Source organism: Petaurus breviceps, unplaced genomic scaffold (genome assembly GCF_028583685.1).
Source record: "Petaurus breviceps papuanus isolate PSGF00001 unplaced genomic scaffold, PetGlider_PUasm1.0 220, whole genome shotgun sequence".
NCBI classification, from domain to species: Eukaryota; Metazoa; Chordata; class Mammalia; order Diprotodontia; family Petauridae; genus Petaurus; species Petaurus breviceps.
Genome location: NW_027185876.1, coordinates 18,523,843 through 18,547,998, shown reverse-complemented (window position 1 = coordinate 18,547,998; position 24,156 = coordinate 18,523,843). Strand labels below are relative to the sequence as shown.

The 24,156-nt window shown below is 40.9% G+C and overlaps 1 protein-coding gene across 1 annotated transcript; it reads left to right on the top strand.

Moving 5' to 3' along the window:
- Nucleotides 1–1,537: 1,537 nt before the first annotated feature.
- On the top strand, nucleotides 1,538–20,183 carry ALDH9A1 (aldehyde dehydrogenase 9 family member A1). The gene is made up of 10 exons (XM_069094687.1): nucleotides 1,538–1,680; nucleotides 4,351–4,480; nucleotides 5,582–5,716; nucleotides 6,819–7,015; nucleotides 8,001–8,141; nucleotides 9,799–9,987; nucleotides 13,624–13,711; nucleotides 16,449–16,590; nucleotides 18,062–18,174; nucleotides 18,686–20,183. The coding sequence occupies exons 1-10, from the start codon at nucleotides 1,636–1,638 to the stop codon at nucleotides 18,778–18,780; spliced, it is 1,275 nt and encodes a 424-aa protein (XP_068950788.1). The 5' UTR covers nucleotides 1,538–1,635; the 3' UTR covers nucleotides 18,781–20,183.
- Nucleotides 20,184–24,156: the final 3,973 nt, after the last annotated feature.

Here is a 24,156-nt window from a genome sequence, read left to right as displayed (position 1 = left end):
CCCCCCCCCCTTTGAAAAACCCAGATGTGGAAACCCAGATGTTGACTGGGTATGGATGTAATGGTTGGACAGTTTGGAAATCTGTCTACTTGATCTGTTTCTGTCTTGATAATTCTGCCTGTATACTTTGAAGTTCGGGGTGCTGACCTTTTCTCCTGAACAAGGTAAACGATATATGTCTGACTGATTAAAGTAAGCTTGTTAACCCATTTTGAGTTGCTTTCCTTTATCAAAGCAGATCCAAGAACCTGTATGGGCAGCCAACCCTGAGGACGCTTGGGGTTCTTGCTGCTACAGTTGGGGGGAATGAGCTGGAAGTTTGAGGCTGGGGACCAGATTTTTGGACTCAACAGTGTGTAGAAAGTGTCAGGGACAGAATTAGTTCCTTCATCCTGGTTAAGAAGGGAGGATCCCAAGTGTTGTTTTGGCCAAAGTAGATTTTGCCATAACTGTCATTTTACATAGAACTTTAAGGTTTGTTTACAAGACACTCTACACTTACAATCCTATGTGGAGGGCAGAAGAATACATTAGAAGTAATAGTAGAGACTCATAAGCATAATGGTCTGTGATTCTCACAACCACCCTGTAAAGTCCCACCCTTTGTGCTGACTAGAAGGATTTCTTTGCCACAAGGATTGTGCAATATTTGTTGGAAATCTTAAAAAATATTTTTAAAGTTACTATTTGCTGAACTTGGAGCTTCAGTGGCCAGGGAGATGCAAAATTTAGATGAGACTGGTAGCCTTTTAACCTAATCAAATAACAATATTAATATCAACTTGTTAGAGTAAGTGGCTTAGTGGGAAGTGTAAATGGCAGGGTTGTCCAGAAGTGGGTTCTGAGAGGGTAGGAAGGACTTAGGAAACCTTTGATGGGATCAGAAAAATCCAACAAGTTGGTTTTCCACTGATGAAGTCATAGAATTAACTCAGATAAAACCTAGGTATCAGACTGACTTGTGGAGGACCAAATGTAATTGGGAAATACTTAAAATAATTAAAAATTGGGAAATAATTAAGACATAATTGGAAAAATCTATAGCTAAAGAAATAAAATACAGTGGAACATGTAATGTTAATATGTAGTTTTCTAAGTCATAATGTTATATACTGGCTCCATTTCTATTTGAGTTTTATACCCCTGCTGCAAAGGATGGGATTAATTATTGCATGCTGCATTTATATGATTCTCTGTCTTGATGGTGTTGAAGCGTTGGTGGAGGGAAGAAAAATGAAGGCATTATTATTAAGCACCCACTTTGTGCCAGTCACTGTGCTAAGCACTTTATAAATATCCCATTTGACCTTCATAACAACTCTGGGAGGTAGATGCTGTTATTATCCTCATTTTACAATTGAGGAAACTGAGGTAGAGGTGAAGTGACTTGCCTAGGGTCACACAGGGAGTATCTGAGGCTGGATTTGAACTCAGTGGGTTCCCAGATGTAGCACTGCGTCTACTGCATGCACCTAACTAGATTGCCTAAATAACTGTCTACATTGGAAATATCTTCTTTTTATTCCCATTTCAGGCCGAGTAATAGCTACTTTCCGTGGTTCTGGAGAGAAGGAAGTAGATTTGGCAGTTCAGAGTGCAAAAGCTGCTTTTGAAATATGGAGGAAAAAATCAGGCATGGAACGTTCCCGAATCCTTCTGGAAGCTGCCAGGATAATCCGAGTGTGTCAATTTGATTCCTTTTTAGAGGGCTGTCCTCTTTTTTTTTTTTTTAAGCAGTTGGGGTTAAGTAACTTGCTCAAGGTTTCACGGCCAGTTATTTCTGGGTGTGGTGCTAAGTATCAGAGCCCGGATTTGATCCTCAGGTCATCCCGACTCTGGAGCCGGTGCTCTTACTCACTGTGGAGGGCTGTCCTCTTTAGAAAGTTACCTTGAGCTGTTCAGTTGGTTTTTTATGATGCCTTGGCCTTAAAGTGAAATTACATGACATGTGATAAAGTTTGGGAGGAAGTACTATCGGCCCAGCTCAGCTCATCATGTAGGACTATACACAGCCCTTTGTTTAATAATTTCTGTCAGAAACTTGGTTTATCTTTGTTTTACAGTAATTACTACAATAAATTGTAGTGTGTTTATGTTTTTTTATCTTTCTTTATGCTTTTCTCTCCTTCCCTCTTAATTTCACTGAACCCTCAATGGCCCTTCTAACTTTTTTTCTGCCCTACTGTCTCCATGAATCTGTTGTAGCTCATGAGATTTAGCTATGTTTTCATTCTTCACATCCTTGTGCCTTGTTTTCTAGGTAATAAGAACTCTTGGCTTAATTTGCTTTATATAGCATTCAAAATGATGAGTAGTCCCTGATTTCTGTAGGAATTTGCTATTAATGTAAGCTGAAAGCCCTTGATGGATTTGTGAATGATTTCACAGCTCTTCATGGTCAAAAAAAATAGTCATCACCTTGATGGCCAATTCATTGATAACCTCTCTACACTTAGCTGGGCTGGTCCTTTGGGATGTAGGACTGGAAATCTTTTTGCTTTGCTAAGACTCATCAGAGGTTATGATCCACTGGTAAAACCTTTAACAACTCTGGTTCCCCTTTACACCATGATAAGAAATCTGAGCAGCATTTTGGGCAGGGTCACCATAGCACTTGATACTTTTAAAAAAATTACCTTTCCAAATACTTTAAAATTAATTTTGATGTATTACTTAGACTCCTGTTTTTTTTTGTTATAGTTGACAATTATTCTTTCATCTATTTAAAGAGTCCGTTTTTATCAGCTGAGTAAATAATAGTGGTGAGAGAAACTCAGTTGTTATTCTCAATGTTGATAATTAACAGCATGACTGAGTTGATAACCCTGTTGATTCATGCTCATTTTTTGCTGACCAGGATTGCTGGATGCCTTTGTAGACATTCGAAGGGAAAGACAAAGGGTAGCCTTGGTGCATGTTAGCTAAAGGACTTCTCCAGATTTAGTAAGAAGGCAGATAGTGAAGGCTGAAAGGAGAATTGTGTGGGGGAGATATCATAACAATCAGTGTGATGAAAGCAAGGAAGAGGAAATTGAAATTTCTGTAAGGAAAGAAAGAGTCTGTTAGAACAGTCATTAGAGATTTCTCTGTAGAGCAGGCTGCAAGGAAGAAAAGCTTCAAAATTAGACTAATAACATTAAAAAAACCCCAAACCAAACAGATCTCAGCAGCACTTTTGGAAATAAGAGAATCATAGTTGAAAACAAAAGTAATATAGTGTTCATTATAATATGGATCAAAGGAAAATGATTAATTCTTTTTTTTCAAGAACTCTCCAAATCCACCAGGATTGGGCTTTTGTTGATCTTTGAGTTAAGCTAGTATCAGAGCCTTGGATTCATTACAGAGGGAGTGTGCCATTCTGACATACCTTTCAAATTAACTATGTGTTTTCGTTATTCCTTTCCAAGAGTTTTTTGGGCCTGCCCTGAAGGGAGGGAGAAGGGCAAGAAGTGAAAAATGAACATCAGACTCCCTGGTGTTGTTCAGAGAATACAGGGGAGAGTGTTAGAACTGGCTGATTGGATCTGGTTATTGGGGTTCTTTCAATGAGGCTATCTGCCCGTGAGTCAGAATATTACAATCTCCTAAGTGTTATCGTGTAATACCCAAAGGGCACCGGAGAGCCTGATTTCTGTCATTTCTCTTTGTTCATCCTATTTTCCATTTCCCATTGTACTATATCTGTCTACGTTCCAGAGTACCAAAGTAAGGTTTTCTTTTTAGACAAAGCACTTTCTTCTTAGCATTTTCTTGAAGGGCCTGTTTTGCAAAAGGTTATCATTTTTATTGCTTTCCTTTTTATGTTTCTTTGTGTCCCTGGGGAATTGTGGAATGTGGACTGACATGCATAGGACTCCAAATGAGTATTATGTACCAAGTATGATGGAAGAATTACTTTGTAATTCCTACCTGCTAAATTCCTTTGGATGGAATTCAAGAGATTAATATTTATGAATGTTGCAGTGCCAATTGTGTACCAGGCTATTTTGTGTTTTTAATTCTCTAACAGTTTTTATGAATATGTATGTGTGTATATGTACATACACACATATTACATATATGATATGAATAGATTTCTTCCTCCTAACACTCCTCTTCCAGCAGACCCTGAAAAGAAATTTTAAATTTGATGTCAGTCCCACAAGTCTTTGGAGGGGGAACTACTATTGGATAATAGTTGTGTTTCTATTTTTTCCCTTAGTCATTGTTATCACTTTTTTCATTCTCTTCCAGGGACAATTTCTTAATTGCAAAAACTAGATATCTTGTTTTTTTCCTCATAATGTGACAGTGAGTGTGTTCAGAAGGTGTTATGCTCTTAATCTCTTTTTTCTTCATTACCTGAAGGAACGGAAGGATGAAATAGCTACTGTGGAGACCATCAACAATGGGAAATCTGTCTTTGAGGCTCAGTTAGATGTTGATACTTCTTGGCAATGCTTAGAGTATTTTGCAGGCCTGGCTGGTTCCATGGCAGGTAAGATCATGCTGTTGACTAGGCGCTGCATCTCAAGCCATAACTCTGGGATAAATTTATAGAAATGGCAGTTAAGGTTTCAACCTTCATTGGAGAGACCCTTACCTGGTTTAATGATTTCAAATTGGTGTCTCCTGTGCTCTGCTCCACCACAGTAACACTCTGAAAATGTCTTAGATGTTGGTGTCTAGTATGGTGGGCTGTGTCCTCTGAGCACTTTTTGACTGAGCAGGTCCATCCGACCAGGAAAGTGTTAATTGTTTTTTGCTAATTATTATTGTGAGAATCTTCAGACTCAGTATCTGCAATGTCCTTCCTGGTTCTACTCTATACTTATTTAATAAATTTGGATAAATCGGCTTCCTTCCTTCGTATTCCAGTGACCCCTTCTGTTTAATAAAAGATAGGGTTAGCTGGCTTTTGGAATGAGGACTAAGTTGAAGTTAGCCATTGTCACCATTGAGATTCAGTATTTTGGGAAGTATTTATTGATTACTCACTATGTGGCCAGAACTATGTAAGATACAAAAGTAGTATGTAGCACAAATTCCTGCTGTCAAGAAGTTTGTGATCTTGTTGGAAAGACAGGTTTTACCTATCTGAAATAAAGGAAAAGGCAGACTTTTTGAGTTCCAGAATGTGCATATTTCTCCTACCTTCCCTTTTTCTGTCTCTCGTGTATGTGTGTATGTGTTTTTGTATGTATATATGTATATATACATAGGTTTGTATATCCACATACATTCATATATGTGTACATATGTATACATATGTGCATCGCCACACACAAAATGTCATGTTTAGTCAGGAAGGAAAGAGATCAGTGTAGACTGTAGTTATCAGGGAATGATTCATGGGTGATAAGAGATTTGAGCTAGGTTTTGAAGGATGGGTGGGATTTGATTAAGTAGAGAGTTAGGGCTAGACCAACATTTTCATTTAGGGCTGGACCAACCCAAGAGGAAAGACAGTGGGGTGGCAGGAATGAGCATGTTATTATGCTTGGGGACCATCAAGGAGCCAGTCTCTGTGTTGGGGAGAACATAGCTGTAGCCCTTGTAAGAAAATAGAGTTGCATCTTCCTTCTGTGCTTCTCCTTAGGTGAGCATGTCCAGCTGCCTGGCGGATCATTTGGATACACCAGACGGGAGCCTCTTGGGGTATGTGTTGGAATTGGAGCATGGAACTACCCTTTCCAGATTGCTAGTTGGAAGTCCGCCCCAGCTTTGGCTTGTGGTAAGGTTGGAGCCACTACAGCATGTTCAAGTTAAATCAGTAAATTGTTATTGCACCTGTGCCTACTATCTATAACTCAGTAAATGGGGGAACTGGTGCATGTACTGAGAGCTTACTCTCCCATCCTTGTATGCTGAATGAGAGGGAAAAGTAGGCTAGTTCTCCAGGGATGTGGACTGGAAGGATGGTGGAAGTGCCCTTAATAATAATAGGAGAGTTAGGAAGAGGGGATAGTTTGAGGGAAAAGATGAAGTCCTTTTTAGACATTCGAAGTTTGATACTGATGGGACCTGCAGTTGATGGTGTACGACTAGAGTTCAGCAGAGAGTCTGGTGCTGGCTTTACAACCTGAGGAGTCTTCTGCAGAGCAGCGAGAGTTGAATCCATGGGAGCCGATGAGGTCACCAGAAGAGATTATAGTGAAATAAGAGAGGAGGGCCCAGGACAGAGTCCTAGGGTACACTTTTGTGGATGAAGATTTGCAAAGAAGATGGAGGAGATAAGTGTCATGAATACTTGAGAGGAGGGTATCCAGAAGGGGGTGGGCACCAGTGTCAAATGCTACGGAGTGATCAGGAAAAATAAGTGCTGAGAAACGGCTGTTGGATTTGGCAAGTGAGAATTTGTTGGCAATCCCAGAGAGCAGTTTCCATTGACTGATAAGGTCACAAGCCAGTCACATTGCAGAGGGGTAAGGCAATGATTAAGTTGAGAAAGCAAGAGTCACTGAGTATGGCAAATGGTTTTAAAGCAGGAATGGAGAACCCCTATTTTAAAGTAATCATCTAGAGGGAAGGAAGCTAGAAAAGATAAATCTAAAGCATTATAGTTGGAGAGGTCTATTGAAATCTTATTCCTTTGATTTATTCATGCCCCTTTTTTGAGCCATGTCCTCAAGCTGCTATTGATTATGAAGGGAGTTGATAGGAAAAGTGTTGTGCTTTTTTGGGGAAGTGAACTAAATGGAAAGAACCAATGTGGAAGAAAAGTGAAATGTATACTTTGGCACAAAGACAGGAGGAAAGGAAATTAGCATGGAAGTCATTTCTAGCATCCTCTGCTATCCTTCCCAATCAGAGCTATCCCTCTGTTTGACATGCAGGTAACGCCATGATCTTTAAACCTTCTCCGTTCACGCCTGTGTCAGCGTTGCTGTTGGCTGAAATCTATACCGAAGCTGGGGCGCCTCCAGGGCTCTTCAATGTGGTGCAAGGTGGAGCTGCCACAGGCCAGTTTCTGTGCCAGCATCGTGATGTGGCCAAAGTTTCTTTCACTGGGAGTGTGCCCACTGGCAAGAAGGTGCTTGGAAAGGGCATTTGGGCAGCAGGAACTTGGTTCACATGTTAGTTGGTATAATTATATGCTGTGGTCTCTCCAACTTAGCATATTTTCTTCTTTTTTCTTAGCATATTTTCTAAAGCTCTTACCCACTGATTTTAATTTTTTTTCAGCTTGTATTGGGGAGGTGTTTTTGGCTGAAAGACTAGGCTTATCTGGGTGGGGTTGAAATGGTATGTTTATGTAGGACCAAATTGAGGTGGAAAATTGTCTCCTTCTGCTTGTATTTGTCAGAGGATGAGTTTAATATTTCAGAGTGTAAACTGTTACCTTATATTGTTTAGTGGCTGGGACCTGAGAAGAAAGAGTTTTAAAATACATTTTTAGATAAACCTCCTAACCACCTTAACATGTGCTCTGACCTCCAGCCCACCCCACATCTAATAATTGTAAAAAGACTTTTTAAATCATTCATGCATATTCATGTAGCCTTTTTTTCTGTCCTAAATTAGAAGTTTAATAAATATTTCGAATTAAGCACCAGTAGAAAAGGATGTATTTTTTAAGTAATCTTGGGTCCCAAAAGCAGTCATTCAACAAACATTTGTTCAGTGTTTACTATATGCCAGCTCTATGCTTAGTGCTAAGGATATGTAGAGAGGGAAAATCAATCTCTGCTCTCCAGGAGCTCCTGTTCCAATGGGGGAGGTAGCAGGAAGGGAGACAAAACATAGATAACTAGGAGAAGATCTATGAGGTATAAAGGGAAGGGATCTCGGAGGAAAGACATTATTAAGGAGGGGGTCTGGGAAAGTCCTCCTGTAGAAGGTGGTCTTGGGCTAGATCTGTAAGGACACCACAGCTTCTAGGAGGCTGAGGTCAGGGGCTGCAGAGACTACCATGGGCTTAGAGAACCAACTGCCAGGACACCTGGGAGATGTGCATGAGACGAGGCCAGTAAGAGTAAGACAATCACCTTCGGAATTCTTTGTGTTTGTTGTATTAGATCATGGAGTTGTCCTCTCAAGGTGTCAAACCTGTCACCCTGGAGCTCGGAGGCAAATCTCCCCTTATCATCTTCTCGGACTGTGCTATAGAGAATGCTGTGAAAGGAGCAATGATGGCCAACTTCCTCACCCAAGGCGAGGTGCGCATCTGTCCCTGTGAGAAGGAACGCTAATAGAATTCAAAGGCACTGCTACGGTTGGGTAGTAATAGGGCTCCTGTCTGGGGAGGGGAGCAGCAAATCCAGATGTTTACTTGCTTTAACTTTAGAGACAAACAGCTGTGAAGTATTTAATATTTCATAGAGTTAAGACACAGAATCATAGTGTCTCAGAAATGTGAAGGAACTGAGAGGTCATGTCACCCCAGATTTAGGGGAATTAGAACTTTCTCTACATCATTCACACAAATGGTCATCCAGCCTTGGGTGGAAGGTCTCTAGTGAGAGGAAATCCACTGCCTTCCAAGACTTCCCATTCTACTTCTGGGTAACTGTAATTGTTAGGAAGCTTTTCCTGATGTGTCACCCAATTCTATTCTAACCCTATGACATTTCCTTATCATTCCTCATTCTGCCCTTTGGAGCCAAGAAGAACAGATCTAATCTTTCTTCAACATTCCAGAACTTCACATACTTTGCATCTAGTGTGTCATGATTTTTTTGAGTTCCAACTGTCTCTTAGCTATCTCTCCCAGTTTCGCGTCACCTGAAAATTTGATAAATGTACCATCTATGTTGTGTTTTTTTTAATCAAAATCCCTAATGAAGATGTCAAATAGCAAAGTGCCAAGGACACCCCACCAGAGAGCTCCTTCCAAGCTGACATGGAACCTTTAAGTTCAACTAGTCATTTTTTCCATCTTGTCCACACAAGTAGCATGAGAAGATTTTTTAATAAGTTCTTTTCTTAAAATCTTGCTCACCTCTGCAGCATTACCCTCATTGCTCAGTTTTGTAACCTGGTGTCAAAAAAGGGACATGAACCAAATCTGTCCTAGAGCTAGGGTGATTCTGTGCTCACTATATCCTTTCTCAGACATTAAAGATGTTTCTTAACCATTCCTATAATCATATGCTCAGGAATTTTTCCAGGAATCAAAGTCAGGCTCACTGGCTTATACTTCACAGATCCTATTGTGATAATTGGGACATTTGCTCATCTCTTGTCCTGTAGCACTTGTCTCATTTACCATGAGGTTTCAGAGGTTACTTAAAATAGCTCAGAATTGCCAGCTTTGCCTCTATCCTGAGCTAGAGTCTATTTGGGTGTTCTTTTTTCTCTCCCTATTTATGTTGCATTTTGATGCCTATTCGTTCTTTTTTTTGGCCCCTTGAATGAAAAAAATTATTCTCCTTAGAACAGAAACAGAAACAAGATTTAAACTAAGTGACTTCACCTTCTCTTGGGAGAAGAGATATCAGTGATTCTTAATCTTTTTATTTACTAACTTCTCCCTGGTGCCCATTCTCCCCATACCCCATATTGCTACTACAAAATATTAAAAAAAACCCAACCCAAAATAGCTAGTATGAGGTGGTAGGACAGGAATGATACGGATCTGATGATGGTTTTAAAACAAAAATCTCAGCTTAGACTAATAATAATATACCCAATAGAATGGGCATATATCTGAAAAAGGACCATGTATTTTGTTGGCTGTTAGCTATATAATTGGAAAATGCTCAGGGATAGGAAGAACCCTTATTTTTCAACTCAGGCTTTTTACTAGAGAGTTTTTTAAAAAAATACAATTTATGTTCTGTGCTTTGTTCTCCACCCTCCCTCTCCCCACCCCAGGTTTGCTGTAATGGCACAAGAGTATTTGTGCAAAGAGAAATTCTGGAGAAATTCACGGAGGAAGTAGTGAAACAAACCCAAAAGATAAAGATTGGGGACCCCCTTCTCGAAGACACAAGAATGGGCCCCCTCATCAACCGACCACATCTGCAACGGGTTCTTGGGTTCATTGAACAGGCAAAGAGCCAGGTAAGATGTGAGAAGGGTGTGGATCTCATTTTTCTTGTTAGGTATTACAATATTTGATTCTTTTATATATTTATTACCACCTGGCTACTAATCCAAGCCTACAAAGCAATCTTCCCCATAAACTGTTTATTTATCTTCTTATGTTCAAAGTCTTTAAGTTTTCTTCTTTCTGAGATCTTTGATAATTTCTTTTTTTTTTTTTAATCTTATTTTCCCTTATTGCTCACTTTCTGACTTTCTGACTTCCTTCTCTCTCTGATGGTGGCTTCCTTGGGGGCTGGATCTCAAAATGTCTCAGCCTTTTCCCAGTCTGAGCAACTCACCCACATACGTTTCTGCCCCACATGACTTTTGGGAGGAACAAACTGGCCTCAGTTGGATGCTGGGCTCTTTTCCCCCAGATGTATGTGGTGTCCTGTCCCCATCCCTTTTCCTGTGTTCTGAGCTAGCACTTTGGAGAGCTGCCACTAGGTAGCCGTGCCTCCAGGAAGCTCACTAATAACATACACTAACGCTTTGATCATGAACACTAATGATAGCAAGACTTCTGTAGTGCCCTCTGTCAATGCCTAAGTTTTATTCTGTGCAGCTTTCAGAGTGCGACACGCTGCTTAGGGGTTTCTGTGTCTTATGACCCTCCTTCCAAAGTAAACTTATTAAATAGGACCAAAGCTACTTTTTGTATCCTCAGTGTTTAGCACACCTTGCAGTACCTGCTTAATGAAGGCTTATCAATTGGTTGATTTTTAGGGATGATGGAAACTGGGAGGAGCAGATATGTTAAATGAGAGAATTAGGATTCAACAAAATCCCCACTGGTTGAAGCTCTGGGACTTTGTTTTGGGGAAACATTTTCCCCCCCACTTTTTGGAGGGCAATTGGGATTAAGTGACTTGCCCAAGGTCACACGGATAGTTTTTTTTTGTGAAGTGTCTGAGGCCAGATTTGAACTCAGGTCCTCCTGATTCCAGGGCCAGTGCTCTATTCACTGCACCACCTAGCCGCCCCTCTGAGGAAACTTTTAGACAATATACATAAACCAAGATTATACTCTTTTGTCCTCAGCTATCTCAGAACTTGGAAATGCTGGAATGGTTACAGATGTTCAGAAGTAGAGTGAGTCCAAGAGTGTGAAGGGGGCTGCTCTTCTCTAGGACATTTGGGTACAGGGCAGGAATCCTTGAGGTTGTGGTCATTTGCAGCCTCCATGGGTGAAGTGCCAGTTCTGTTTAGGGTGGAGAGATGAACGCACTGTTGTACTGATCCCTTCAAGAGGAACGGGGAGGGCATATGTGCAAGGACAAGAGGGATTCCTTGTTTTGGAAATTGTCCCTATGCTGCCTGTGTTATTTTCATCTCTAGTGCTGTGATTTCCTGACTTCGGTGTTGTTGGAAGGAGTCCTGTTCATTAATTACCCTTTATAATTTGAAAGCTTTCCATAGAGGCCTCCAAACTTAGTTTGCTTTCTCATTTCTGGTTTTGTTTGTAGAAGATCTCTTGCTTCCTTCAGAACCCATTTAGTTGAAAGACTGAAATTTTACCCATGTGGTTTCTTTCTGATAGGAAATTATGGAGCAGATGGTAGAAGGTTTTAACATATTAACTTTTCAGAGGCAACGTGCTATAAAAATCCAAGTGATCCTTTCCTCTAACGATGCTCTCTGTGCTAATTTTCTTTTTTTTTTTTGCTTTTTGGAGGGGGGAAGGCAGGGCAATTGGAGTTAAGTGACTTGCCCAAGGTCACACAACTAAGTGTGAAGTGTCTGAAGCCAGATTTGTACTCGGGTCCTCCTGACTCCAGAAACAGTGCTCTATTCACTGCACCACCTAGCCACCCACCTCTCTGTGCTAATTTTACCAGAAATAGGTCCTTGCCATTTATTTGATTCTTGTCTTCCTGTGGATCCACAGACTTAGAATGCAATACAGGTAGGTGGTGCGGTGGAGAGTGCCACACTTGGAGTCAGGAGGACCTTAGTTCCAATCCAGCCTCAGACACTGGTTTGCTGAATGATCAAGTTCCTCCATTTCTCTCTGCCTCAGTTTCCTTATCTCTGAAATGGGGATGATGAAAGGAGAGTGTCCCCAGGTGTATTTTTTAAACAATTTTTTTCCCATCTTGGTAGGGTATGTGCCCAAGCACGTCTGCTCTCCAGTCTCTGCCTTGGTCCCCCTCACCTTTTCTTTTGATATTCACTTGCTTACTTGCTGTTCTCACCTACCTTCATGGGTTCAGTTATGTCTTTCCACAGATGACTCCTAGATCTATGTATCCAACCCAAATTTCTTTCTTGAGCATCCACAACTGAGTGCCGGATATCTCTACCTGTACATACACCTAATTGTCATCTTAAACTCAAGTTGGTCCAGACTAAAGTCAGCATCTTCCGCATTCCAATGTGTGGATGTCCAAAGACAAACCTGAGTTCAAATCCAGCCTCAGACACAGTCTCTTCTGTAAGGAGATTATGTATTGCTAAAGCCTCCCTTCCTCTACACTTCCTGTTTCTGTTGGCATTACCGAAGCAAGAAAGAAGAAAGTCAAGGAGAGACCTGAGACAGATACCCATCTTAGTGCGTATGGAAGAGGACAAGGAGCCACTGAGGCAGTGCTTAGAGGGGTGAAGCAAAGCAGGGGAAGGTGGTATCTAAGAAGCAGAAGGAAGCGGAAGTATCCAGGAAGAGGCTGGTCTGTGTTAGCCAGGGGAGGCAGTATGACACATTAGAAATAGCACTGGCTGTGGAGGGCAGAGGACTTCGATTAAAATCCTGCCTTTGACGCTTGCTGTTTGTGTGACCTTGGGTAAGTTATCGAACTTCCCTAGGCTCAGGATTCCTCATTGGTAAACTGGGGGGGGGGTTGGCTGAGATGGTCTCTGAGGTACTTTCTAACTCTGGGTCTTTGACCTTAAGTGCCACAGTTGGATTAAAGAGGATGGCTTTGGTGCCTAAGGCTGTGAATAAACTCTCCCTGGCTTCAGTAGATGTAGGTGTGGGAGCCACATTGCAAAAGGGTAGGAAGTGGAGGTGTCAGATCCAGAAAACTTGCATGAAGTTTGGCTGTAAAGGAAAGATGACCCGCTGAAGACTGTGTGGAGCAGTGGAAGGCCTTAGCATGGTGATAGGCGTATGGCAAGAAGCCCACAAAACAGGGGATGGGAGGTGGGTGCAAAGGGAGCGAGAGGCGGGTAGGATCGAGGGTAAGAGAGTGAGGCTGATCTTATAAAGGATGCTTCTTTCCCTCAGCTATGGTGGAGAGGATGGGGGATGATACTGCTCAGTGCTGAGGAAAGGGGAGTTAAGTTGAGGTTGCCCCTCAGTCTTCTTTGTGAAATAGCAGTCAGAAACCATCTTCTGTTTGTGTGTTTGGGGGTGGGAGGTGGGCTTGTAATTGAGTCCTTGAAGCAAGGAAAGCATTTGGACAAGTCATTGTGAAGAATGAGGCTCATTTAAATCCGTTGGTGCCTTTGAAAACTTTCCTTCTGTATTCACTGTGCAATAGGAGTAGTATCTCCTTAGCTTCCCGTTTTAGTCCTCCCTTGCTAAGCACAGGCGGCATGGTTTGGAAATGCCTGGGAAGAATTTCGCATCGTGGTCTTGTGTCCACACACAATAAACGCTGGTTTTATTTGTAGGGTGCTAAAGTATTGTGTGGTGGAGACTTGTATGTTCCAGAGGATCCCAAGCTAAAGGATGGATACTACATGAAACCTTGTGTCCTGGGTATGTCTTTTTGCCATTGCAGTCTAGCGTTGTATGGAAGCTTATTCTGTTTAATAAAAAGTATAAGCTAGAAAATCATCAACAAACATGAGCATTACCATAAGCAATGAGAACCACGAAAAAAGAATATCCAGTATGAAGCCACAAATCTATTACATATGACTCGGTTTTAAAAATATAACATTTAACACGGTAATCCCAACACTACTGAACTTCCTTCTCCTTTCTAGTTTCTTTTTAAAAATGTCTTGTTGGTGGTCTTTTGTTCTTGTCTCATTATCACTAATCCCTCTATTCTCCCAGCTTTTCCCTCAAAATAAGTTCTCCTTGTAATATTTTTTTTTTGGAGGGCAATTTGGGTTAAGTGACTTGCCCAAGGTCACATGGCCAGTTTTTGTGTTAAGCGTCTGAGGTCGGATTTGAACTCAGGTCTTCCTGACTCCAGGGCTGGTGCTCTATTCACTGCGACACCTAGCCGCCCCCACTCCTTGTAATGAGTGCATTCTAGCATGCTGTGCTAGAAGCGGGTGTATGTCTGAAGGTCCCAGAATTATTTTCTGTTGTATTGGTCTTGTCTGAAAATGTGCATTTCCTTCTTCTCCTACAGTCTGTACCTCCTCTGGGGCCCAAGGAACTTGGTCAGTTTAACACATGTGGAAGGGGTGGCTAGGTGGCACAGTGAGTAGAGTGCTGGCCCTGGAGTCAGGAGGACCTGAGTTCGGATCTGGCCTCAGACACTTAACGCAAACAAAAAAAAACCTAGTTGTGTGACCTTGGGCAAGTTACTTAAACCCAATTGCCCTCCAAAAAGCAAAAACAAAACAAAACAAAAACACATGTTGAAATCAACATTGATTGCCAGGTTCTACCTTACGGGTTTCCATCCTTAATTAAGAGCACTTTATACAAATTGAAGAGTACTAATAATAACAATATTAATACCTAATATTTATCTAGTGCTTGTTATGTTCTAGGCACTGTGCTAATAAATGCTTTTCAGTTATCTCATTTGATCTTCACAACAACCCTGAGAAGCAGGGATGAGGAGAATAACACAAGGAGTTTTGAATAATGTATCCAGAATAAGATAAGGTGCTATGTTATAGAAACATTATTTTACCAAATCAACTTTAGTTATTGTCAAGCTCAGAAAAGAACTTTGATTTTGTGCTTTTGGAAGATTAGAACTTAACTATAAGATAATTCAGGCCCTGTCTTGCCCACCTCTTCTACTCAGCTATCTTGTCTTAGGCAAGATAAACTGACCTTGTACTCTCCCGCAGCATTAAACAGCCTTAACCAATGGCTTCTTGTGTATTTCTGGACCTGATAAAAATTTATGTGGGCTAATAGCCTTTGTCCTTAAGATAAGAGCAAACTAATTTTAAACAAATTCTAGGGTGCCAATTTTTTTTTGTATTTGGAAGAAGGACTTAAAGAAACCAAACATAAAGACCAGGACACAGGTATCTTACAGGTGCAATTTAACCTTGAAAGTAGCTGCATCATAATGAAATTCCCAACTTATGGTTAAAAACTGTGAACTAAGGGCTAAGAAAAGTCCTTAACATAGAAGTAGCCTAACCCTGCCTCTATTACTTGAGATTCATAAATGACTAAAGGTCATTTTTATTTTTGATTAAAGGTCTACTCTCTTTGATGAGTTAAATATTAGACAAGAATTGGGCCAGTTTTTCCTCCTTGTTTTCTGAGTGTTTTGTTCCTGTTTTATCCTCTCATTCCTTTTTTAAAAAAAATTCAATTTTGTTTTATTTCCAGGTCCAAATTCTCTCCCTTCTCTTTTGTTCTTTTCCTATTGAGAAAGCAAGAAAAATAAAACCCATTATGTATATAATAATCTAAAACAAATTTGCTCATTAGCCATGTCTTTAAAAGAAATTGCCTCCATCTGTACTCTTGAGTCCATAACACTATATCTGGAGGTGGGCAGCATATTTTATCCACCCTCTTTCCTTTTTATCATATTACAGTTCTGGTCTACAGGACTCACTCTTGGCAGGACAGTCTGGTAATATAGGATGCATTATTATCTGCCATGAGTCAGGCATAATGAAGTGTTTTGGCTAATTAAATATTCTGGTTAATAGTTGTCATATGGATTATGAGTTTTCAAGGTATTAGAAAACAGTAAAAATCCTTTAGACCTAAACTAATTATAATTTAATTATTTCTCCTGGGTAGCAGAGTCTCTTAATTCGGTGCTTATCTTACAGCATCTTTATTATGGACAGTAGCAATTTTTGTGCTGTAAGTTGTATCGAAGGCCATTGGTTTGAAAGTCTGGTAAAGAGATTGCTGTCTAAATCAGGAGTTGGCAGTCTTCATTTTGGACCAGGTCTTAGTTTTGTATGGCAGTTGAGCTGGGAATTTTATTTTATTTTTTTACAAAAGCAAGAGATAGACCAGATTTGTCCCTTGGGCCATAGTTTGCCAAGCCCTGATCTAAATTGCTGTTCATGTTTCTGCCTATGTAGGTTTGGTAATGCTATTAGGTTAGCTTAACTGTAAAGAAACTCTATTGAATTTCATCATAAAGTGAATAATTAGCCCTTTTTATCTGTTTATAAAACTTATTACAGATTTTCATATTTGATAAAATATTTAGCTATAAATAAAGGCTTCTTTCAGCAATATAAAAAAGAAAAATTATTCCAGGTATCAGAAACAGTTACCACTACACTAAAGTATGTTTTTGTGGCATTTTGCTTGTTTGTAGGAAATTGCAAAGATGACATGACCTGTGTGAAGGAAGAGATCTTTGGACCAGTTATGTCCATTTTGCCCTTTGACACAGAGACTGAGGTCCTGGAGAGAGCTAACAACACCACGTTTGGACTTGCAGCTGGTGTCTTCACAAGGTATGCCTGGCTTTTCAGGCAACAGGTCAGAAGCTATTCCCTGAAAGAGAGGCTGGGCAATCTGTCGAGGTGCCATTCTTCTCATTCTTCCGGGGGTGTTTCTTTTTAGTTTCCATGGTTCACACTTATCAGTAGGAGACAAGAGCTTAGTACTCATGCCAGAACTTTGCGACGTGAAAAATGATTTTCTTGGTAAACTTGAGATCGAGGATAGACTGTTTGACCATGTATCACTCGATCAGCAGGCATTTCTTAAGTACCTGCTATGTGCTGGGTACTCTGCTAAATGCTGGGGATTCAAAGAAAGGGAAAAAGCCAGTCCCTGCTCTCCAGGAGCTCCCAGTTTAACTGGGGAGACAACATGCAAACCCCTGTGTACAAACAAGATCTATGCAGGAGAAATTGGAGATAATCCACAGAGGGAGGCACCAGGGTTAAGGGGAGGGAACCCAAGAGAAGTTTTTTAAAGTACAAGGAGGGATTTAAGCTGGGACATGAGGGAAGCCAAGGAAGGCAAGAGACAGGGATAAGGTGAGAGTGCATTCCCACAGTCAGGAGATAGAGTATTTTGTCAAGAGGCCCGTGGATTGTGGAGTGTTTGGTGGGGAGGAAGGTGTAAGGAGACTGGAAAGGGGGGAGTGGGTCATATGAGGATTTGAATGCCAAACAAAGAATTTTATAATCATCCTAGAGGTAATAGGGAGCCCAGGAGTTAATTGAATAAAGGAGTGGCATGGTCAGATCTTCTCTTTGGCAGCTCATAGGCTGGAATGGGGAAAGATGAGGCAGGGAGACCAACTTGAAGGGTCGTTGAAGTAGTCCATGCAGTGTTAAAAGAGAGATGGGGTGTACGCAAGAGGTAGTAGGAAGGTAGAATCAGCAGGACTTGACACCAGATTGAATGTGGGGAATGACAATGAGGAGAAAAAGGTGGCACCTAGATGGTGAGCCTGCGTGCCTGGATGGTTCTTGATGAGGACTTGGCTGTTTCCCATGGCCCTCTCTTACTTGGCATTGTGTTGTGTATCTGATGATCTGGAGATTTGCAGCATTCTGCCTTTTGAGTTGGTGAGGTAGAATCCATATTGCTATTGTGCTTTTGAGCTATGTGGATAGGGATTGTGATATCACAGGAAGGCCTTTTTTGGATTTATGATTTGAGCAGAATAAGTTTATGGGCCTCAGATTTTGCTCTGCTATAGTGACATTGATCTCATTTCACAAAGGGAGATGTGCTTCACACATGTGGGTTTGCCAACATTGATTTTTATGAAGGTTTTTGATGTGAGCCTGTAAATCCCAACATCCTGGCTACTCTGCACAAATGGTAAAGGTCTTAGAAGCATTTTGGAAATGATGACTGGGTTTTCTTACTCAGTCGTTCTCCTAGCTAAATAACCTTTGAAACCTGTTGATTGCTTGAAAACTCCGATCTCTGAAAGTAATAAATAATTGTTTCTTTCCCCTGCAGGGATATCCAGAGGGCTCACCGAGTGGTGGCTGAGCTTCAGGCTGGAGTATGCTACATTAACAATTACAATGTTAGCCCGGTGGAATTGCCCTTTGGTGGCTATAAGATGTCAGGTGAGGATCACAGGAAAGAAAGGAAAAAATGAATGGGGTCCTGAGAACACTTAAGGGCAAGGGCTTTTGGCACCCCAGTACCGTAGAGCTCAGAGCGTGCCCATGCATGTACGCTCTCTCTCTCTCTCTCTCTCTCTCTCTCTCTCTCTCTCTCTCTCATTTTCTCATTCTCTCTCTCTCTTATTCTCTCTCCCTCTCTCTCTCTCCCTCTCTCCCTCCTTCCCACTCTCTCTCTCTGTCTCTCTCTTTCCCTCTCTCCCTCTCTCTCTTTCTCACACACACACACACACACACACACACACACACACACTCTTTCACTTCCTCTAACCATGTGATTATAGTGCACAGACCAAAGGAGCACTTCTACCATAATCAAATCTCTACCAATCTTGGCAAAGAGTCCTAGTGATATCCACAAAGCTCTGCTATTTTTCGTAGTACTGTCAGTCAGAAAACACGTATTAAGTGATATATGACCCCCAATCACTTAGCCTTTCTTTCTTTCATTCAGGATTTGGCAGAGAGAATGGTCGTGTGACAATTGAGTATTATTCACAACTAAAGACCGTTTGTGTCGAGATGGGTGATGTAGAGTCTGTATTCTGATGAGCTGAGGCAAAGATATGTGAAAACAGCACCACGTGGTGGGGTCACAAGATGAACATCTTGATGCTGAGCATAACTGGACACTAATTGGAACCTGGTTCTGTGCATCCTTTGGAATTCTGGTCCTTCAGAAGTAGACAATTGAGTGACATTCTTTTCTCAGCCTGGGCTTCCCTTTTAAAAACAAGGAATATAATTTTCTACAGATTAACCAAAAGAGCTGTGATTTTTTTCCAGTGTGAATCTGTAGAAGACCCTAAAGTGCCAACTCTGTTCTCTCTAGGAGAGCAGGAATGCCTAGGACTTCAAGGGATTAGATCTACTACAAATACAGAAGTATTTGTTGCTTCTGTCTAACCAGTTTTAAAATGACTAAGGTGATAGTTTTGCTTAGTGATTATTTTTATTAAGTATCCTAGTCCAGGGTTGGGGAACCTGCAGCCTCAAGGCCATATGTGGCCTTCTAGGTCCTTGGGTGCAGCCTTTTGACTGAGTCCAGGTATTACAGAACAAATCCTTTTATTAAGAGGATTTGTTCTGTGAAGTTTGGATTCAAAGGGCCACACTTGAGGTCCTAGAGGGCTACATGTGGCCTTGAGGCCACAGGTTCTCCACCCCTGTACCTAGTCTTACCCTGTTGCTGGAGATAGTCAGCTTGGTAAAAAGTAGAGAGTCATCTCTCCTGCTTATTAATACAATGATTAAACTGTAGTATCGAACAGGATTTTTAACATTAGTCATATTAAAGACTTTGCTTATTTTCAGAGCCATTACGGAAGTCTGTGACTTCCTTCTTGAGATATACCCTTACCAGAAAGTTTTTGTATGTTAATGTAGGAGATTAAGCTGCAGCAGATGAATCACAGTGGAATCCCATTATATGAACATCTAGCTTATCTGAACTTAAATATATGTGAGGAGCAAAAATAAAAAGAGAGAAAGTCACAATTTTACTAGTTCTGGACATCAGTGGGATGAGAGCATGTGCTGGCCCTGGGAATTTGCTGTTCTGTTTCAGTCCCCACATTCCTCCCTCTGTTTGATTCTGCAATTACGTCTTCCCCTGCCCCAGTGTGATTCCAGAAGTTCCTCTTCACTAGACACGCAGACAGTCTGCTTTGGCTGGTTGAGCTGATGGGACAGATGGCCCTACTTGACGTTCCTGAGATTCTTGGCCTCTGCTGAGTTTTTCTTTGTTTTCATTTTGTAATGGTGATGGAGTGACCACTGCTTAATAGAATCCCACTTCTAGGCAAAGCCTGTTCAAGAGTATTTTTTTTCCTAATCATTCATTTTCTTGTTTTTGTTTTGTTTCTATTTGCATAAAAGCCCCAGTTCAGCTTCTGTCCTGATCAGTAGTCTGACTGGTCATCATGAAAAATAAAATTTACAAGCGGATCTGAGATCCATGTGCTGAGGTGGGCTACTTTCTTTTGCCCAATTTTAACATTTTGAAAATGTAAGGGGAAAGCTCCTTCTGACTTTTCTCCAGGCTCCCAGGTCCCTGGGGCATGGTCCCAAAGTCCCAGGTTTCTGCACGCCTTGGAGATGCAATAGGTTGGGAAGGTGGGAATGAGTCTAGAGTTAGACCTCAAAGTTTAAGAGGGGAGTGCAAGGGCAGTGTCATTCACTCCACTGGGGCTCATCCTGGGATCAGACTTGATGGTAACTGACAGTTACCAGCCCCGGGGGGACTTGGCTCACTCAGCTTCTTGCTCACTTCCTCCTCTGGTTGTTTCTTGTTTCAGCATGGGTCTGGTCACCACAGGCAGACACTAAGGCCACAGTTTATGCCACCTTCAGTCTGGTGTTCCAGCTCTCTCGTGGACTTTCCAGTCACCACACAGAAAGACTCAGGCTGTGCAGCCACTAAATTTCTTTGCTATTTGCCCATGGGGTGGGCAGGGGACCTCCATCTCACTTGTGCTGTCTCCCTCATTAGGATGCCAGTTGTCTGAGAGAAGGGATGGTCCCTGCACGTAGGAAGTGCTTATTAACTGCACTTCATTCATTAAAAGGGATCTCTCGGGGAGGCTAGGTGGCACAGTGAACAGAGTACTAGCCCTGGAGTCAGGAGTACCTGAGTTCAAATCTGGCCTCAGACACCTAACACTAGCTGTGTGACTTTGGGCAAGTCACTTAACCCCAGTTGCCCTGCATTCCCCCCTCCAAAAAGCAAAAATAAACAAACAAAAAGGATATCTCTATGGGAAGGATAGAGTTGGAAATAAAGAGCAAAAGATAGAACAGAGACTAGACCTGAGTTGTCTTTGGTCTGGGGAACTCCTGGTATAGAAACTCCCTCTAGATGCAGTGAATTCTCTGCAATTTATAGTCTTAGCAAATTCCCCAGAGCACTGAGAGGTTGTGATTTGGCCAGGGTCACATGGCCAGTCTGTGTCAGAGGTGGCACTTGAGTTTAGGTCTTCCTGGCTTTGAGGCCAGCTCCCTGCCCACTATTTACACTGCTCCTCATAAAAAAAAAATTTAAGAACATTTGTATTAATTTTAAGATGGAAATATAATTATGTGTGCGTTCTTTAGGACAGACTTACAAGGTGATTTCTAGATCTTATTTTCAAACTTGTTTTTACATCTCCAAGATTCATATATATATATCCCTAAATTATACATGTTTTACTGATCTGCATAAACTACAATTCTCTTTCCCTACTGTGATTTTACAGTAACCTGCTGCCTAGGAACTGCTGTTCACATTTGGTTCAAAGGTAGTGGAGGGGGTGGGGATTAGTTGGGAAGAGGGAGGGAACCATGATAGCTTCCTGCTAAAGTCTTTCCAGAAGTCTGGGTTTTCATCTGAAAAGTAGACTCTTTAACCTTATACATTCTTAGAATCAGATTGCAAATTTGAAAAGGATAACTAAGTGGTCTCGTTCAAAACCCCCCCCCCCCCATTCAACATCTTGACCTCTGGTGGCTGTGTGGATACTTTCAAGGTTCTGTCCTTCAGCCCTTCCATCCCCCTATAATTACATCATGGATGATCTACTACTTTGTAAATGGATGGCTCCCAGATGCATACCTCCCATTAGATGTCCTATTGACACATCAAATGCAACATGTTTCAAATTGAATTCATCACTTTCCAAACCTGGCCCTCTTCATAACTTCTATTTCAGTAGATGGCAACCACTAGTGTTCCTTTGCCCAAGGTGAAAACTTCAGTCATCTCTCTCCATCATTGCCCACATCCAGGCACCAAGTTCACTTTTTCACTCCATTTTTTGTCTCTACCCTAGTTTCCCGTTTCAGATCCTTATTGCTACACCACCTGGGCTGTTGCATTTAAAGTAAAAAACTGTCCCTAACCTACTTTTCCAGCCTTATGAAACTATCATGTGCTCTCTGTTTAGTCAGAATGGCCTTACTGTTGCTTATATATGATATTCCTGCCTTCATTCCATGGATTGTCCCCCCCCCTAGCCCACCCCATGCCAGGAATACATCCACTCCTCACGACTCTACCTCTTAGATTAAATTTTAACAGATGGAAAAAAAAAACCCCAAAACATCCCTGAGTCAGCTCTGTGCAGACAATTGACTTGTTAGAGCCAAGATAGAATAGAAAATATAATATGAAAATGATATGCCATGCAATTAAATGCCTCAATCCTGATCTATTTAAACAACTTATTAGCAAAAAATGGGTAGTAATCTAAATTTCATTAACATTAATTATGATTTTTTATAAAACTTTTAACAGATGAAAATCAATTGCCATAATGTGACTAAAAGAAACTAAAAGATGCCTTAGTAAACATTTGACAAGTAGAAAGATGGGGTGTCCAAAGGTAGCACTGGTTAAATGTAAAAAAAAAAAACTTATAAGGAAGGATGATGGAAATTTGGGAGCAGTTTGTTCAGAATGACTGCTATTTAGTCTCACAAAACTGTCTTTGTTTTTACTCTCTATTTCTTCAGTTTGCTTTAAAATGCTCAGCAAAGTCATCCTGTGACAATAAGCTAAAGAAAAATGGAAATGGCCTTCAAGGATTTTCATAAATAGTTTTCACTATTAAGGATAGGATAACCATCTCACTCTGATGCTTGTAGTTCTGAATGTAAGTTTATAGAGGATGTAGAAATGCCACTAAAAAGATAAAATGGAAAAAGCAGCTGTTGTATACCAAGTATACATAGAGGAGATCCATCCCAGAAATGTCAGTTACGAAGACATTCAAGGATTAATTCAGAAGATAAATGGAGGAAGGGGTAAGATACCCAAGATATTGAAAAAATCCTGATGTTATTGATATACCACCTCCCCCAAAAAAGGTAATAGGCATCATCACTACTGACTGATAAGCCTACTTTCCAGTGTGAGCACAATTATAAGGGAATTATCTTGCTGAGGATACATGCAAGGCTATTAATAGGGAAGATGCTGGCTTTTACAAGCAATATTTCACAACGTGCCACGTCTTTACCATTATGCTTTTATCAGAAAGATGGACTATCACCATATTTACTGTTTCTTAATTGTGAGAATGTGTTTGATTTGAACAAGCAAAATGCCATCTTAGAATTTATCTTCCACAAGGTGCCTCTCCATATAGCAAAAACCATTCAAGATTCCTGGACAGATAGAACAAAAGAGATAATGATACTGATCATTACCATTAGGCAAGGTAAGGTATAAGATAGGAAGATGCATGCTTATCAAAGATTTTGTTGCTGGGATAAAAGAGATCCAGCACAAAGTCCAAATTGAAGAGGGATCTCTGTGGTTGGTGAGGTTATCTAGGTGCTCTTGTGTACTGGTAACAGCAGTCTTGGAATATTGCAATGGTTGAAGGAAGATACTTTGTTAAAATTGTTTTTGTTTTCAGTTCCAACATCTCTCCCTCTCTCCTCTCTCCCCTACCCACTGTGAAAGCTAAACAAAACAAATCCATTATAAATATGTATAGTCATGCAAAACAAATTTCTGCACTATCCATGTTCCTAAAAAAAAAAAGAAAAAGAAAGAAAATGTGCTTCAGTACTGAGTCCAACAGCTCTCTATCTGGAGGGAGATAGGATGTTTCGTTATGACTACTTAGAAATTATGGTGGGTCCTTGTATTGATCAGAGTTAATAAGTCTTTCAAAGTTGATTATCTTTATGATATTGCTGTTACTATATAAATTGTTATCCTGATTCTGCTCATTTCACTTTGCATCAATTCATACAAGACTTCCCAGGTTTTTTCTGAAGCTATCTCATCCTTACAGCCAGTAGTTTTGACTGGGATGGGATAACGTCCCATCAGTTTCCAATTCTTTGTTGTTTTGAAAAAAGTTGCTTCAAATATTTTTGTACATATAGGTCTTCTTCTTCTTCTTCTTCTTCTTCTTCTTCTTCTTCTTCTTCTTC